The 14,161-nt window shown below is 37.1% G+C and overlaps 1 protein-coding gene across 2 annotated transcripts in view; it reads left to right on the top strand.

Moving 5' to 3' along the window:
* The window catches only part of DNAAF11 (dynein axonemal assembly factor 11), a 34,581-nt gene that overhangs the window by 13,742 nt on the left and 6,678 nt on the right, over positions 1 to 14,161 (top strand). For both annotated transcript variants that reach the window (XM_033081080.1, XM_033081071.1), the window contains 4 exons: positions 1,505 to 1,570; positions 3,163 to 3,232; positions 4,059 to 4,154; positions 10,266 to 10,351. In XM_033081080.1, coding sequence (XP_032936971.1) covers positions 1,505 to 1,570; positions 3,163 to 3,232; positions 4,059 to 4,154; positions 10,266 to 10,351 — 318 coding nt within the window. The remainder of the gene's footprint in view (positions 1 to 1,504; positions 1,571 to 3,162; positions 3,233 to 4,058; positions 4,155 to 10,265; positions 10,352 to 14,161) is intronic.

Below are 14,161 nucleotides of genomic sequence, written 5' to 3'. Positions count from 1 at the left end.
CTGTTAGTATCATCCCTGTTTGTGTCACCCAAGTTTTCTGAATTTAGTCTGTGGATGTGCCCACATAAAGCCAGACCAATGAGCATTTTTTGTCATGGCTTCAACAAGAATGTCACAGCTGTTCAGTGCAATCTGGCAGTGTCTTGGAGAGACGTAAAGAAAGAGATACAAGTAAGCAGATGGTGTTCTCCAAGTTTTTGCTTCAACGTGAAATCTCATGTCCATAAAAATGTCCAAGCTTCTCTGATGTTCTTTTGGAAAGTTAGCAAGAGGAATGGCTGCTTGCTGCTGAGGACAGAAATAGTCTGTTCTTCAGTTCTAATTGAGAGTCATCCTGGAAAATTTTATGATTCTGTCCTCTTGTTCACCCCTCATGTTTCAGTGGATTCTCAAAATCAGTGATGCAGTAAGACAAAAAGTTTAAACAGGAAATAAAGCTGTTTTGTATTCTTTTGCACTTTTCCATTAAAAAATACTTGTAAACTACAACCTCTGTAAACTTTCTTGCATATTGACTGTATCAGAATATAGGAGAGCAAAAAGTGAAAAATATATCTAGCAAATATTTTTATTGGTGAAAAAAATTTAACATCTAATCTGTTAACATTTGAGCATCTTTCCATTACCTGAATCCAGCTTATCTAAGTATTTTAATGTCACTGAAATAGCCCAGATAGATTATATTTTATCTTTTTATCAGATAAATTATATATTATCTTTCATTTTATACTAATAACTAATTTATCAAAAGCTTCTCATTTGTAGGTAATTTCATTCTGTTTTTTTTTCTCTGCTTTCATGCATGGGAAATGTTTGAGCATATGAGCAGAACTTGTAAGTGTAGACTAGGTCTCCTTATAGTTGTAATAGATGGCATCAATTTATAGCTGGTAAGATTCATTCTCAAGTTTAAGAACACAGCCAACAGAACACAAATGCAGAACTTACACAATCTACAGGCTCATTTTCAACAAATGTAAAGCTTATAGAGTCAAGGATATTGTGCAAATCATGTTTTACTTTGGAAATGCACAGAAAGATATTTATACTTGGGGCAAATTAATTACTACAAACAAAAATGCATATTTTTCTTAACTTACCATAAGGTTAGAATAACAAAGTTCTGTGTTTTTCATGCATTTTGGAATTGTTTTTTGTATGAAGATGTAATAGAGCAGACAGGTTTCACCAGCAGGTGTCTCTCGTTCTGCATTATCAGAATGAGCTTAAATTTAACTGACCTTCAGCAGAAGATTTTTTTTGCTTTTCTTGTGGTTTGAGTAGGGAGAACAGAAAATAGATTTAAGAATGACCTTCACACAAATGCTAATTTTTTTTTCTATTCGTGGGACAAATTGCAACTGTTTCTAAATGATCACATGACATATTGTCTAAATGGTGTTTGTATTCATCTAAAATTGCTAACATTTGAACTATGCTGTAATGTTTGCTTATTCACTCCAGTAGTATTTATCCTGGAGGTGTTTCTTCTCATTGTTATTAGGCTTCATTTCTCTTTGAAAGATGATGAAGAAAACAACCAGATCATCTTGGATCTCGCTGTTTACAGGTCAGATCTTTTTTCACTGTAATTTTAGCCACTCATAAGATGTAATACACAGTGTTTCAATTATACTGCTCTCTGTAACAGGGACTTTTCAAGAAGAAAACAAATAATGTAGTGGATAATGGAACCAATCTCAAAACCCATGCCAAAGAAGTGACTCTAAGTCAAAGGCCCTGAATAGAGGCTGTGTCTAGTAGCCCTTCTGGGGACTGATGTTTTTTGCAGTCCACAGGCAGATGTCTTCCACACCTGTTCTTTTATATATATGTAAAATCTTTTCCATTCTTCCTTTGCAGCTAAGGGCTGTAGGGAGTAGGTTTTCTACCCATGCTGTGGCCCTAGTAGTGCTTCAGTACATTTCACATGCCTCTAGTTAAATTCTTCTTCTCCCTGAGACAGAATAGAATATCTGTGTCTTATTTTCCTTGATTAGTGGAAAGAGTCCATGGCTCGTGCCTATTGAAATGTGCCAGAGCATTGCTTGGAAGAAATTTGAACCAGGCAAACTATGACAAGGAGATAGTACATACCCTGCTAAGCATTGCAATGACCTTTTCCATTCTTCAGAAAGGGGCTGGAAACCCCCACATTTATCTATCCAGAATAGAAATTTGTTACATAAAACTTGAACTAGTTTCATAGCACAGAAATATATTCATGCCAGGTGTGACTTTTCCCTTGAAAGTCATTAATTTCCCTCAAAAGAGGTTTGTTCTATGTTTCTGACTTATAAGATACAGATCTTTTTCTGGAACCTCAGAAAACTTATTCATATACAATAAATTGCTGGATGTACTACAGAACCAGAGAATCATTTAGGTTGGAAAAGGTCTTCAAGATCATTAAGTCCAGCCTTCGACCCATCATGACCTTGTCAACTACACCACGGCATTAAGTGCCATGTACAGTCATTTCTTGAACACTTCAGGACTCTGGGTAGTCCATATTTTAATAATCTGTGCTCACTTGTAAGAAATGCAGACTAAAACATTTGAAAAATTCACCTGTAATGTTGTAAAAGAAGGGAAGTGGGAAATACGTACTCTTGTGCATTCCCATGAGTCACATCAGGTGTCACATAGCGAAGAACAGATGTAAAAGTGGAGCTTTTGCTGGTCACAAATTTTGTTTGCAAGATTTAAAATGACTGTGTTTTCTAGGAATGGAAAGTATATCTGTTCATTGTTTTCCAGCAAACTCTGTGCAAAAAAGGGAAATTGTGTTATAATTTTAGTAGTAAAACCTTCAGAAGGAAAAGTAGCAAAATATTTTCACAGTTTTAAATAGCACGTAGATTAATTTTCATATTAATGTAAAGCACTGAACTAACAGCTGAAATGCCTTTTTGTTTTTCTCAAGGATTTTGAATTCTTGCAATTATACAATAGCTGATGTCATGGACTCGACAGAATTTAGACATTATTTTAAGTGATATTCGCAGGAAGATCATGGGGTATTTTTCCCCAAAACTTTAAATCCTGGTAGTATTTTGGAAAATTTAATAACTGAAATTTGACTTTGTGCTTTATTTTTTTTTTTAAAGAGTTGTATGGTCTATTGTAGATTAATTAATTTATTTATATTTCATTCTGAAGACATTTGGAAACTTCTTTACTTGATGTTGATGTGCAGCCAACTTACATCCGAGTACTGGTGAAGGGAAAGGTTTGTAATTTCTCACTACAATCCTTTCAAATCAAGAGTTAATGTTTGCCACAGTTATTCAGTGGGCTCTGGATCTGACTTCTATGAGTTGCCAGTCATTTGCATCTATGCAGAGAAAATGTTCTTTCAATACCAACATCATTTTGAGCCACAGATAAACTGTGGAAGTCCTAAACAGAAGATGTACAAAGCCTGAAATAAAATTTCACTTTCCTTCTCTCCTCTCTTTTTATTCCCACCACACTGTACCATAAATCACTTTAGAAGAGAGCTTCCTAGTTGCCTTAGGGTAGAATTTAGCAATTTCACAATCTGGAATTTATAGCTGACAGAAACCAGTGGATGTATATTTTTTTGAAAGGGCATTTAAAATGTCATTCCAGTTTTCCCTCTTCTTGTTTGTTTAAATTTTATCATCATTTAAAAAAAAAACTTCAAAATGCTTCCACAGTAACTCAAAATCCTTATTTTTAACTGAGCCAACTGCATAAACAAAACTTGAGAATTGCTTTATGCCTAAATAGACTGGATAATCTTTCTTGTTTAATTGCTAATACAAGTCAAGCATCATTTTATAACCTACTTTAGAAATGCCACTTCAGGAATGGCAGCAATTCAGGAACATACATCTGAATCTACTTGTAAGCAAAAGCTATTTAGCATAATTTATTAGGTTTAGTAATACCATACATAAAGTGAAAGCATTTAGACCTGCAGTGTCCTTAAAATCAAAGGATGTGTTAGTGGTGGTTTTGTATTTGTTGTGTCCATGTGAAAAAAAAAAAAAAATTAGTATGATATACTTCAATTTCATATTGTATCATAGCCATTTCAGCTTGTGCTCCCTGAGGAAGTGAAGCCAGACAGCAGCTCTGCTAAAAGATCACAAACAACTGGTCATTTAGTTGTCACCATGCCAAAGGTAGGTAAGATGGGAGACATCACACAAAGGTCCTTAAATGTTGTGAGTACTCTGGGAATGTTTCTGAGTTACAGGTAACATCTGGCTTGCTAAAGATATGCCTTTCCCATCAGGGCATATTCTCCAAAAAAGGAACATTGCATAAAGACAATTTAATTGCAGAGCCAAGCCTTAGCATTTAAAATCCCTCTAAAGGAACATAATGAAAATCAGTCTTAATAGAAATTTTTATTTCCTTTACTTTAAACAAAACCAGCTTTTTATATGCTAAAAGACACTATGCAAAACGTGCATTATTATGCAATTCTGTAAGAAGATAGCTTTTTTAAATAATGAAAATAAACACCTACTTTCTTTTTCCACTTGTGAAATATAATAAGAACAAATCAGTTTATCAAAATTTGTGTGGCACACATGTGTGAAGGTTACATATTTGTTCAAATAAAGGGATGATGCACTGCTCTCACTTCTCATGTGTTTGAGAAAATAATTGCTTAATTAATTTTTGCTTCATGCTCCTCCTGGCTGGAAAGGATCCCCTGACCAGCTGTACTAACTACTGTGACCATAGAGCAAGAAGGTTGTGGCAACGTGGTATTTCAACTGAAACTGCTTGGAGCAGACAGGGAGATGGAAGTTCTAGGGAGGTGGAATTCCAGAGATGAGAATGGATTATATGGTGGGGTTCTGAATGCTGAAATTAATCAACTACAGCATTTTCTGTTGTTATGCCTGGGAGGTTTGGCTTGCTTTTAAGGCCTCTGTAGGACATCTTTTACTTTTGGCTTTTGGAATACAGTAATCTTCCCCTGGGATGGTTACAGTAAAAATAGAATCTCTTGGTGCTCCAACCATACCCTTCTGGCCTTTAGGAGGTTTCTCTGTTGTGTAAGGGCAGGGGACGTGTGAGTCCACCAGAATATACCAAATACTGCATTTCCTTCTGAAGGAAGAAGCTATTTAGGCTGAAATAGCTTCACCTGCTATATGGGGTCATTTTTTTCTCTTTGTGCTCTGATTTAATTCTAAGATTATGCATCTAGTAGCTCTAACTTTTGGCTTTTTCCATTTGTGGTTATTACCTTCTATGTTCTCTTCTGCACTCCAGTCCCACACTATCTGTCCTCCCTATGAGGACAGCCCCTCATCGAATCACAACCTGTGACTCTAGCATCAAACATGCATTTTTGCCTAAAAATGTAAGAATACTGAAAATTGTACTTACTTGGTTAAGGTAGATATTTTTTCAATGTTCAAAATTCCCTCAAATGAGAATTTGTTTCCATAAATTTGTCTGAAAAGGAGGCCTTGACATTTGCCATTTTGGATAGTGGAATTCTCAAATGTATATTAATGCTTTTGTGTAATAGTTATTTCTCTTGTGGTTATTTTAAATACTGTCAGTTTTCTGTGTCATACCCTGCTTTTATTACTCAAACATTTTGCTAGTCACTTTGTGGATGATCAATGCCTTACAAAATGTAAATATTTCCAAGCGTCTGTGGATATATAACTCTGCTGCCTACCTATAAAATCATACCTAAATCAGCAAAATGAATATTCTCTCTTCATACTGTGACTGAGAACTGCCTTTATTCCATTATTAACTTTATATTTAACCTACACTGATATTTTTGCTACATTTACAGAGCCTGAGGCTCTGAAGCATAGTTAATCTCAGATTCTCAGATATTTGTAAAGCATGAGAAGAGAGAAGCACTATAGAATAACTGGGTAGATGTTCTCAGCTTGGCCTTGGTTTGGTTAAAAGTGCTTGAGTAGCTTGAGATGTATTAATGGAATGCTGCAGGGTATATTTGTTGTCAGTGGATTCTGGAAAGCAGCTCTGAAGAAAAGCACCTGAGAGTCTTGGTTGCCACGAAGTTGAACATGAGTCAGCAATACCCTCTCCTGTCAAAGAACACCAGCTGTATCCTCAGCAGCATTGCCAGAAGGTGGAGGGAGGCCATCCTCCCTCTCTGTTCAACACTGGTGAGAGACACACAGAGTGCTGCTCCTGTGCTGGGCTCCCCAGTGCCAGAGAGACATGGATATACTGGAGAGAATCCAGCTAAGGGCCACCAAAATGATCAAGGAACTGCAGCACCTGTCCTATGAGGAAAGGCTGGGAGAGCTGGGACTGTCCAGCCTGGAGAAGAGAAGGTTCAAGGGCTCAATACACAGAAATACCTAAAGAGAGGGTGCAGAGTCAGAGCCAGGCTCTTTTCAGTGGTGCCCAGTGACAGCACCAGAGACTATGGGCACAGACTGAGACATAGGAGCTACCTCTGAAGACCAGGAAACTCTTACTGTGAGGGTGACCAGGGCCCTGCACAGAGGTTGTGAACAGCCAGAGAGGTTGTGAATCCTCCATCCCTGGAGATACTCTAAAGGCATCTGGACATGGTCCTGGGCAACTGGCTCAAGTGAACCCTGCTTGAGCAGGGGGCTTGGACTAGATGACCTCAACAGGTCCCTGCCAATCTCCAGCATTCTGTGATCTTGTGAACTTCATGGATTTGCTTACCAGAGATGGATCTGTGCTACTTCACTGTGATTGCCTGTAATGGTTACCAACCCATTGTTCACTCTTCTTTATTACCAGTTTATCAGTCACAGAATCTGTTCTCTTCCCCTAGGACTGAAATAGAGTGCTCAGTTTAAATTTTTGTGGCATAGATCCTCTTCAGATGATATCTATCCATACAATTATTATTATTATTATATATAGGAAGAAAGATAAATTAGTAATGATTGACAACAGGAAGTCCAATAGATATTTTTCTTGCAGAATGTTGTGGCTGATTTTATCAAAGCTTGAGAAGACTTGTTTGATATCACCAACTGAATGGGAATTCCTCTTAGTAAGATAATAGGAAGACCAGAACACATTCAATTTCTTTCAGGCTGTATCAGACAGGCTTAATGACTATATTGAACTGTATTTTATCCTTTTGTTCCTAAAAAAGAGTTACCAAAATAATATTAATTTACAACTATATAAGTGGCCTAACACATTCCTTACATAAATGAAATGTTGTCCACTAACATAAAAATAGTCTCCTATAATAAGGTTCATGCAATAGTATCCTAAAAATATCTCTATCTTCTCAGTAACACAACAGAAATCTATCTGCATTCTAAGTGCTTGTTTTAGTGAGCTTCTGATCAGGTTAATAAACCTTTCACCATTCATCTTCTAGCCTGTTTATAGTTCCCTAGTCTTTAAAAACAAAAACAAAAACAAAACCTCATTCCTTGCCTCTCTGATGACCTTGCCACACCACAGATGTTGGAGAGAGTAAATTCCACATGAAGTAAAAGAAAGGAATAATATTCACACTCATTACTGGAAACATTTTTAACCATATTACTTGCTGCACAACAAATCACCACAGAATGTGTGCCTTTCTAAGGCAGTGTACCAACATTTTTTGGAAGGTCATCAAAAGAAACTGAAGGGCACAATGTTCAATGAAATAATATAGTGGCACTTTTAAAATACAGCGTTTATACTGCAATAATCCTTTATATGGAAATTTTGCGTGACTAAGATGTTGATAGTGACTACTTTGTACATACCTCATGTTCTGGGAAAAACATTTGTGACATGAAGCATCTCAGATTCTGAACCTCTGTGCTCTGACTGCATCATCTTTACAGATGATGCAGGAATATGAAAAGCTGGGAGATTCTTTAACAGAATTTGACTAAAATTGGCATATTAAAGAAATTATTTCATAAAATGTCATCAGTAGATTACACCAGCATTTTAATTACTGCCTGAGTAAAAGCATCAAACCCCAGTGTTAATAACAAGCAGGTTTTATTTAGGGTTCTGAGACATTCTCTGTCATGTTTTAAAATTTTCTTAATTTAGTGAGTCAGAGAGAAAAACTTGGACTTTTGATTAATTCTTTATTATATTATCAGTGACAAATGAATGCTGATAGCTTTTTATTTCCTGGGCTTTCAAAAGTGATTAGAAATTTAAAGATCAATGAGAGATTCCTTAATTAATCTAAAAATAGGAGTACTGTGTATTATGCATGTCAGTGTTATTGGATAGAATTACTTTATGTAATTCTCACTTATCTAGGTATGGTAAATGCAGTAATATTTCATTACCATCAAAGGCATGTGGAAATACAGCTGTGGAACCCTAGAAATCTAATAATCCTTCAGCATAAATGTGTTTCAGGGAAAATCTGCTACTCAGAGGAATTCCCACTGTTGAATAAGAAAGCCATTTTAGGAAAAAAAAAGAGGACTGAAAATATGATTAAAAATACGGTTTTTGCATATTCCTTCTGTTTTCTCAAATATACTCCAGATTTTATTTAAAATATCTATATCTAGAATCCTTTGATAATGATCTTCAAAAGGGTGCATTTTCTGTTTTCTAATTAATCATAATGATGCCTGGAAATCATAGGATATGCTGAGTTGGATGGAACCTATCAGGATCGACAAGTCCAGCTCCTGGCCCTGCACAGGACACCCCAGGAGTAACCCCACCAAGAGTAACCCCATGTGCCTGAGAGCACTGTCCAAATGCTTCTTGAGCTCTGTCAGGTGTGGTGCTGTGAGCACTGCCCTGGGGAGCCTGTTCCAGTGCCCAAACACCCTCTGGGTAAAGAACCTTTCCCTAATATCCAACCTAAATCTCCCCTGACACAGTTCCAGACCATTCTCTTGGGTCTTGTCACTGGTCACCAGAGAGAAGAGTTCAATGCCTGCCTCTCCTCTTCCTCTCATGAGGAGGTGAAGACCTCAGTGAAACCTCCCCTCCATCTCCTCCAGACTGAAGAGACCAAGTGACCTCAGCACTCCTCATACAGCTTCTCCAGATCCTTCATCATCCTCGTGGCCTCCTTTGGATGCTCTCTCATAGCTTTATGTCCTTTTTTATATTGTGGTGCTCAAAACAAAAATGTATACAAAAATGTAAATATTAAAAATCATAGTATCATAAATATTGGTATCAATAACTTTCAGAATAACTTTCAGAAAGTTTCATTATATTTAGTCCATTTTCTTATATACCACAGGCTTCAAATTTCACACTGTTATCTTCCTACTGAGCCCAAAGTAGGAAAATCCTGACTCTTCCCTAAGGTCCAAGGTCAGTTCTTGTCAAAGATGTATTTTCTTATGAGTGCAGAATCAACACATTTCTTCACCATCCTTGATGGTGTGCTCTGAGGACAAAGTAAGGAGCACAAGTCCCAAGGGGATCAATGGAATGAATTTCTGTTAAAAAAAAAAAGAACACTTAAAAAGAGGGAAGGTAGAAAGAAACAAGGCTTTCTTTCCTTCATGACAGCATATACAGTATCAGAGGGGTTCAGCCTGTTCATACTGATTTCTAGAAACATGACAAAAGCTATGGACTCTTAGGATTCAGAATGGAGCCTAAATTCACAAGACTTCTTCAATTCACAAGACTACTCTCGAATCAATTGCACTTTGAAACAGTCAATAAAACAGGTATAGTTCCTTTCAAATGCTTGAGGGATCCCTCTCCCATGCTGTTGTTATGAAGGGAAAGAAATCATTTTTCAATTAGATACCCTTTTGTCAATAGCTTGTCTTTCAAAAGATCATGGTGGACGTGTTTTCTTTGAGAGGGGAATTCATCTGGACTTTGAAGCTAAGGTCCTGTTTTAGCAAAAGAGCTGAGGGAGTTTGTGGTCACTTGTCATTTGAGTGAGGAGAAGTCCAAACTGCAGCTAATTTTTAAATAAAAATGTCAGAACTATACTTTGACACCAGAAGCAAAAGGCAATCAGTAACGTGCGTTATTAACATGGTACTAAACCAGACGTTATATATTTAAATACAAGTAGACGTGTATATTTAAATACTCTTTTATGTATAATTTTATAAATGTTTGACTCTATTTCCATTCAGATAATTTGGTTTGACTTGCCTTATGTCTGTGTTGCATTCTGAGTGAAGAGTGTTAAAATGTAACAGAAAGAGTAAATGTCACAAGAGAAAATTTATGCAGACACTCTCAATTTTTCTATTTTTGAAAGATTATTTAAATGCTTGCGAGCAAAAGTGTCAACTTTTATGAGAATTATGTTTTGTCTATTTTTATTTTAGGCTAAAGAAATAATCCTGGCTAAGCAAAAAGTTTCAGCTTCAATTAAACATTCTGACTGCAATACACAGCAAAAAAATACGAGAAGGTAATTCCTTTTCATCTTCTGCATGAGTTTTATTTTTATCAGTGTGTTATTCACATGCCAGAATATATACTTCTTTTATGTTATTGTTGAAAGTATGAAAATATTGATTAGTATAGAGTAAAAGTATGTCTAAAAGCTGTAGATTAATAAACAACCTGTTTGATGCTGTTAATTAAAAAGGGATCTCCTTCAATAGCAGAGCCAAAAACCCATTTATTTTTGCCTATCAGGTTTTTTCCATCAGCTCATTCAAGTTGTTAACTGGTATATACTAGAACAAAATCACCTACTGAGAATGGCCTCTGCAGAGTTCCTTGCTATGGAACCCAAGTCTGGAAATCTTTTAGAAAGCAATTATTTTGCTTTCTAAATAATTTACTGTTATACAGGTTGATCTACTGGTCTAGTATATAGGTTCAAAAAGCAGTTCTGCAAGGTTTTGTAACATAGATCCATCCTATTAAATGTGATGTCAACTCCAGCTTGTGAAATCTTGAAATTAATGACTACCAAAAGCAATGAATATCAGTGATGCACTATTTTCTTTTTTTACCCTTAGCAAATGCTACTGTAGACAGACAGTAGGGTTCACGGGCACTTGGCCTAAGTACAAATACCATGATACATGTCTTTATATATCCTTTTCCTTTTGCTATAGCCAATGGTATTCATACCAGAATAAGGTACTGTAACACCAAAGTCCTTAAACTGTTTATCTGTTTATCTGTTAATATTTGAAGTGCTGCACTTGTTTCCTTTCCTGTTTAATTTCATTGTGTTGTATCTTGTTAAAAAGGCTAAGCAGTTAGTTGTAATTAATCCTACTTCTAATTTCTTATTTCTAATAAAAATCGGTCATTCACTTATTTTCTTGATGATCTGCCTTATAAGAAGATGATAGGGTACTTGCAAGAATTTGTCGAGGTTACTAGTGAGCCCCAAGGACTATACGTTTCCTGAAGCAGCAGTCATTAGAATAGTGCATCACTCTGATTACTGAGTATTTCAAATATTTTTAGAAGGTCTAAGTCATATGGAGGATACTCACTCTCCATTATACCTGCAAAGTCACAGAAATCAGGCGAAGTCCATGCTGACTGGAAAAATGGAAATTTTGCACCCATTTTTAAAAAGAGTAGAAAGAAGGATGCTAGAACTTTTGACACATTAGTTTCATCTTTGGGGTTTCTACTCTGCCTGGAAATCATGGAACAGATCCTTCTAGAAGCTATGTTGAGGCACATGGAGGACAGAGGGGTGATTCAGGACAGCCAGCACAGGTCCACCAAGGGCAAGGCCAACCTAGTGGCCTTCTGTGATCAAATGATTGTGCCAGTGAACAAGAGAACAGCTACAGCTACAGCTGTCATGTGTCTGGACTTCTGTCAGGCCTTGGTCATGGTCTCCCACAGCATCCTTCTCTCTAACTTGGGAAGATACGGATTTGATGGATGGGCTGTTCAGTGGATCAGGAATTGGTAGGATGGTTGTGTCCAGAGGGGAGTAGACAATGACTCAATCTCTGGAAGGAGATCACTGGCAAGTGGTGTCCCTCATTGGCCCATAGTGGGGCCAGTACATTTTCACATCAAACACACTCCCAGCAAGTTTGTGGGTGACTCCAAGCTGGGTGGTGCAGTTCCCATGCCAGAAGGTGGGATGCCATCTAAAGGGATGCGGACAAGCTTGAGAAGTGGGTTCATGTGAATGTCATCAGGTTGAACAAGGTCAAATGCAAGGTGCTATGCATGGATCAGGACAGCCCCTGATATAAATAAAGGCTGAGGAAAGAAGGGCTTGAGAGCAGCCCTGAGAAGAACTTTGGGATACTGGTGAATGAAAAACTGGACATGAGCAGGCAGTGTGCAATTGCAAGCCAGAAAACGATCCATGTCCTGGGTGGCATCAAAAGCAGCTTGGACAGCAGGTTGAGGGAGGGGATTCTCCCTCTCTGCTCTGCTCTATCAAGACCACACCTGGAGTTCTGCATCCAGCTCTGGGATCCTTGGTACAGGAAGGACGTGGTTCTGCTAGAGTCAGTCCAGAGGAAGGCCACAGAAATTATCAGGGGGCTGATAGGAGCACCTCTCCTATGAGAAAAGGCTGAGAGTCTGGGTTCTTCAGTCTGGAAAAGATAAAGGCTTCAAGGAGACCTTCTAGCAGCCTCTCATACTAAAACAAATATTGGAAAAAAGATGGGGACAGATTTCAAGGCGTAATTGTTTTAAAGTAAAAGAGGGGAAATATATAAGAAAGAATTTTTGTGTTATCAGGGTGGTGAAACACTGGCACCAGTTGCCCAGAGAAGAGATGGATCCCTGTAAACATTCAAGGTCAGGTTGAATGGAACTCTGAGCAGCCTGATTTAGTTGAGGATGTGCCTTGCTTGTTGCAGAGGGGTTCAACTGGATGACCTGTAAATTTCCCTTCCAACCCAAACCATTCTGTGACTCTCCATCTATGACTCTTCTTTGCAAAAGGAGTGGTGCTTTTCCACAGAAGTGAAGGTAAATCTGTAAATTCATTACAAGAAGTGAGTTTAAAAACAGCTTGTGGATTATGAAAATATATTTCCTTAGAGCCCTCTGTTTGCCTTTAGTTTTGGCTGCATGGTAAACATTTAAATAATAATGGGAGAATGGAAGTAATAATATGAAATGGTACCTTTTCCTGGCAACTGATGAATTAAAGGTATTGTGTGACATAGTGAAACTCCAAGAATTTGTGTTTGATTTCTATGCAGTTTTAAATAATTATGAATATTCTTCCTGCAGATTTTGAGGGCTAAAATATTACAGGAATATATACCAAAATGTAGAAGTAGGAAAAGTCTTTGAATTAGTTCTTTCTAAAAATAGTATGCTTTGACCTCTTTAGCTGAAAAGTCGCTGACTAGCCAGATGTTAAAAATTTGCTGAATAGTTGTCTCTTAGATTACAGAAGAACATTCATTACAGTGATTATACTTGACAGCTACAGATGTCTTAGCTAAATGCTGTCAGACATATAATCTGCCAAACTGTAATGCAGAGCTTTAAATCTCTTTAACTCTTGTTACATGAAGATACTGTCATTACTTCTGCCTTGTATGAGAGATTTCTTCTGTATTTCCAAATACAAAACTGTATTTGGAACCTTCAAAGAGGCAAGTTTCTGTGGAAGGAATTTGACAGACTGATCTATTATATTTACAAAGCATCTATTAATGCAGTAGTTGAGTTGTGTGGAACTGGCCTCACAGTTCAGCTGTAAGATACCAAAGTTGAGTTCTCCACAGCTGCACAGAGGAAATTCAGAGGTAGATAGAAACTGACTTTTCTGAAGTTGCACTGGAAATCTTCAGAGTAACAGTTACATAAAGTCAACAATCCTTGTCTCATACCTTCAGCTTTCGACTAGTTTTCCTTTAGCATGTTGGAGAAAAAAAACATTAAGTAAAACTCAAATGTCTCCAAATGTAAATATATACACATTTGAATTCCTCCAATAATGAAATATTCATAGGAATACAACTCCTTTTCTTTCAGTTTTTGAGTTTTCTTCTTTTGCTTTTTTTTTTGTTTTTTATTTCTGTAGATCTTTATATACAGAGAGGTTGAGAAATGTAGCCAGAGAATGGTTTATTTTGAAGAGGCAGAGGAATAACAATTTCTGCAGAATTAAAAGCTAATCAACAAGTTCGAATTTATACACACCTTTTATATTGAAGTGAGGAATGTAAGATAGAGGTGATTTCTGTCTCTGTAGTTCAGGCACTACAAATCTGACTGCCCTAAGTGTCTTTTCCTCTCTTAGCTATGCAGGAGTGCA

Source organism: Catharus ustulatus, chromosome 1, assembly GCF_009819885.2.
Source record: "Catharus ustulatus isolate bCatUst1 chromosome 1, bCatUst1.pri.v2, whole genome shotgun sequence".
Classification (NCBI taxonomy): domain Eukaryota; kingdom Metazoa; phylum Chordata; class Aves; order Passeriformes; family Turdidae; genus Catharus; species Catharus ustulatus.
Note: the sequence above shows the minus strand (reverse complement) of the source record. Positions and strands in the feature narration are given on the sequence as shown.